General features: G+C 48.4%; 1 protein-coding gene across 1 annotated transcript in view; it reads right to left on the reverse strand.

Annotated features, from left to right (window-relative positions):
- Positions 1-2,065, reverse strand: part of SMCHD1 (structural maintenance of chromosomes flexible hinge domain containing 1) — a 155,862-nt gene extending 153,797 nt beyond the window's left edge. The window contains exon 1 of the mRNA XM_025931088.2: positions 1,747-2,065. Within this exon, the coding sequence (XP_025786873.1) occupies positions 1,747-1,923 (177 nt within the window). The 5' untranslated portion in view covers positions 1,924-2,065. The remainder of the gene's footprint in view (positions 1-1,746) is intronic.
- Between the last annotated feature and the right edge of the window lie 2,509 nt (positions 2,066-4,574).

Genomic DNA, 4,574 nt, shown 5'->3' on the forward strand with positions numbered 1-4,574 from the left:
AAATAGAAAAATGCTGACAATATTAACTGAAAAAATAGAATGCAAACATCCATCACAACAATAAAAAAAAAAAAAAAATCGGGGTAGGGTTATCTGGGTGGCTCAGTCGGTTAAGCATCCAACTTCTGCCCGGGTCATGATCTCTAGGTTTGAGTTTGAGCACTGCCTCGGGATCTGTGCTGACAGCTCAGAGCCTGGAGCCTGCTTGGGATTCTGTGTCTCCCCCTCTCTCTGCCCCTCCCACGCTCGTGCTCTCTCTCAATAAATAAATGTTAAAAAAAATTTTTTTTTTAAATCGGATAAGGATACAAAAAAATAACTCCAAGTGCTACCAGTATTTATAAATGTTATAGTAAAGGTTTCCTTTCCTCTCCCGTTCCATATTTTCTTTAATGTGCCGATATTTTTAATAAAAATAATGAACATAAAGAGTTCCCTTTTTGTGGAATGGTTTTGGAAACATTCATCAAAAAAAGATGAGCATTCATTCGGTTTTCAAATACATGGGAATCTGCTACTTCCAGGCACGGAATGAATGCACTGTTTATAATTTTGGCATTTGCCAGGTGCCAGGCACAGTTCTAGACACTGGGAATACAGCCGTGAACAAACCAAAGTCCTTGCTCTTAAGTCGCTCTTATTCTACAGATATTGATTTCTATTATTTCAGCAACTACACAGAGTTGTGTGTCTAGAACAGTACTAAATCACCAGCCTCACCAAATTAAAACAATGCTTCAACACAAAGTTCTCTTTCCTTGGAAGCTAAGTAGCTTTGTAGCTTAAAAAGAACTTCATGTGGTTAAAGCAGCACAGGGCTATATCCTTTCTTTAAAGCTCAGGCACCACCACCGCCACATATCTAGAAGACACTTGACAGTTTAAAGTAGCTTTTCCTACACAATCAGTAATTTTTAAAGCAAACTAACACAGTCGAGATACATATACAAATATATATAGTCACACATATACACATCTCACACACACACACACATATATATACACTATATATACACACACTATATATATAGTACACACACACACACCCTTCTTTGATGTTTCACAGCTACCCACAGACACCTTTCGAGTTAGTTCTAAAACTCTCAAGGGCTACGGTTCAGAAAACCAGAAGGGCAGCTCCACCTGCGAAGCTAACTCGGACAAGTGCTTCCACCAGGGAAAGAAGGACCTTGCCAGGGCGGGCCCACAAACCTCCTTGACAGGACGACCGGGGAAATTATTGGCTCATTTAATGAACCTGAGGTAAACCGACTCCAGGAATTTCAGAACTCCCAACCATCGCAAGTCAAAACAGAGCCATCGGGTTACAACTCTGTTCTCTATTTTAAAACAAAAAGTTCCTCACGAAAGAGACACAGTGACTTTTCCCTCCTGGAAGATGGGTTTAGAGTACTAAGGGCTTAGAGTACTAAGGTCGCCACGGGCCAATTAAACGCGAGGTTAAGAAATCCCGGGCAGCGAGGGCCACCCCGACCCCAACCCCGTGAAAGGGCAGGGGGAGGCCCACGGAGTTGCTGGCTCTACACTCCCAGGCCGAGGCTGGGACCAGCCCAAGGCTTCCAGCCGCCCGGCCACGGGCATGGCGGGCACCCGGCAGAGAGAAGCCAAGGCCGCAGAACTAGGGCCAGGTGACAGGTTTATTGCCCTTGGTGAGCAAGTTGAGTGTCTCGTCACCTTCCCAACCCAAACTCTACCCGCGCATCCCTCCTCGGACCCTTGGCGTACCTGACACACAGAGGCGCGGAACCTTGCGTAGTCCGAGCGCTCCTCGACCTGCAGCACCCGGTCCCCGAGCTCGGACTCCTTTTCCCGCCGGTCAAACAAGTACACCGTCCTGCAGCCGTCGCCTCCGCCGTCCTCTCCAGTTCCCACCGAGGGCCCGCCGCCGCCCGCCGCTGCCATATTGGGGGAAAGGAGAAAAAACGGCAGCGCCGGCCTCTACCGCGGCCGACTCGGGGCCGAGGTGCAGGCTCCGCTCGGCGCCTTTAGCTCCAGCCCCCGGGGCGGCGCGAGGCCTCTAGCCCGGCGCGCTGCAGCTCCTCCCTCAGTGGCGGAGGCGGCGGCCGAGCAGCGCCGGGCGCGAGGATCACCCGGGAACCGATTCAAACGAGCTCCTGCTCCTGCACACGTCACTTCCGCGGCCCGTCGATCCCGGGGAGAAGGGGGCGCGCAGCGCGCTCTCCGTATGGCCGGGACCCGCGCCCGCCGCCTTCCACGCGAGCTTCGCAGTGCAACCCACGACCAGGGCCGCCGCCCGGACTGTGGCGCAGGAGGAAGAAGGGCCTTTCGCGGCGCACAGGCGGCGGGGCGAATCCGGCAGGCCGCGCGGGCGGGGCGGGGCTTCAGCGTCTGCCTCCCTGGACCCGCCCCTTTCGCCCTCCAGAAGTTGGGAGGGAAGTGCGGTTCCTTGTGGGCGCCTGCGCTCTGGGGGGCGACCCATTTCCCAAGAAGGAGAGCTAGTTCGGAGACCTGCGGCAGGGGTCTTCTGAGTGGTTGTTTTCTCCTGGCCGAGAATGTCCTGGTACATTCCCGCTTCAGCGTGACCCCAACCGACTCTCCCTGGCCTCGAGCTCCCGGGGCTGCGGCGGTGGTGCCCGGGCCAGGGCTGCGTCCTCTGCGTCCTGGTCGCCTGAATGCGGAGGCTGGAAGAGGTCGGGCTGGCGGGCCTCGGGCGTCGCTGGGTGGGATTTCCTACGTAGCGAGCACGTGTGTCCCCACGCGGAGAAAACAGACGCCCAGGCACCTACGCCACCTTTTCCACCCCATTTGCTAGTGGTTCTTTGTGGGCTCCAGTGTGGGCCACTGAGACAAAGCTGGTCCCTGAGAATGTCCGTACCGAGATTCTGTGACGTCACTGTGGCCTTCCCTCAGGCGGCCTCTGAGGGTCCTGAAATGTCTGCGATTCTAAACCTTCCCACTGAACTGGCCAGACCTTCACCGCGGCGGTCTTGTTGCCAAAAATTGTGAATGAGAACACCTATGCCAAAGGGTTAAGTTACGTAATTTTAGCAAAATGCTTACCATATAGTCTGCTTTCATAAATGTCTTTATTGCCTTTCATTAAACATGCTTACCGCCCGTAGTGCCCTAACTCAACAACAAATAAAAATGTCATTGTTGGGAGGACTCAGTCATTTATTCTCCAATTCTTTTTTTTTTTTTTAATTTATTTATTTTTGAGAGAGAGAAGGAGACACAGAATCTGAAGCAGGCTCCAGTCTCTGAGCTGTCAGCACAGAGCCTGCAGGCTCCAACCCACAAACGGTGAGATCATGACCCAAGACCAAGTTGGACTTAGAGCCACCCAGGCGCCCCTACTCTCCAATTCTTAAAAATGTTTAGTGACTATTTTGTACTTGAGAGTGACATTTAAATTCCCAAATCCCAAAGTAGCAGACTGGGATTTTTCAATTCTCCAAAAATTTCGGGTAATTATTTAGTATATTTTCCGTTTTACTAGGTTTGGAAAGATCTTCATGGTTAAGTATATAGATGGATTATTATCATTAGTGTATGTTATAAGCTTAGATTTGCTTGTTCCAGAATCTTGGGGGAGGGGAGTGGCTAGACTTAAGATATTAAAGGTAGAACATAGTACGAACAAGAGTGTGAAGGCATGTATGTTTGGGGAACATAATTAGGACTGGAAGTGGAGAGAATAGAGCAGTAGATAGTGGGAGATATAGTTGGCAAGAGGCAAGTTGTGGCCAAATGCCATTAATGTTCTTGAAGGGAGAAGTAGGAGAAGGCAGACCAAAGTAACCTCTAACTCCTATGGGATTTCTTTGATGTCATGTTTTACTTCACAAATTCATGTGAACTATTTCCTTCTATAATGTAATAGTCTTTGATATAAATATCTCGAGAAAAATACAAATTGAATAAAATTCTTAGCTAATGGGTAAAACAAATTGCGTTACTCTTTCATCAAATTGAGATTAGGGCCAGTTCATCATCAGGGGAGTCCCATTTCTCTGTACAGTATAGATATGTGGATACGAGCAGAAACTCTTTTCACGTCTGTAGAAGAGATTTGAAGATAATTGCCAAGAGGAGAAATACAAAACTGCCAGAGAAGTGTACTATAATATTATGGGCAACTATTGATGGAAGTATTGATAGTATCTTCTTCAGAGGTCAAGTGTGAATCAGTCTCATGTGCCAGTATGGTAACCTGAATAGCCTCAGAACCATTTCCATAACTTGTTCTCCAAAGAAACTCTCCAAATAGCTTTTTCAACAAAAAAAGATGAGTTTGCTCTTTATTCAATTTGAAAAAAGTTTGTAATGACCCAGTATCACAACTAGTTCTCTTCAACTGACTCAATTTTTATTTTCATTAGCCATCTTACCATATAGACTGTAAATAAGTGTTCCTTTACCATTTATCTATTGCTGTACAACAATCTACCCCAAAAACTAAGTAGCTTCTTGCACAGCTCTCCAGGGCCCACCCTCCGGGACATGGCCCCCATAATCTGAAATGCCATAGACCCAGACTGGAGCTGCTGGAAGGCAGTGAATAGTATAACTCTTCAAGCCCACAACTAAAA

This window comes from Puma concolor, chromosome D3, assembly GCF_028749965.1.
Source record: "Puma concolor isolate L17-30 chromosome D3, mPumCon1.1.hap2, whole genome shotgun sequence".
Classification (NCBI taxonomy): domain Eukaryota; kingdom Metazoa; phylum Chordata; class Mammalia; order Carnivora; family Felidae; genus Puma; species Puma concolor.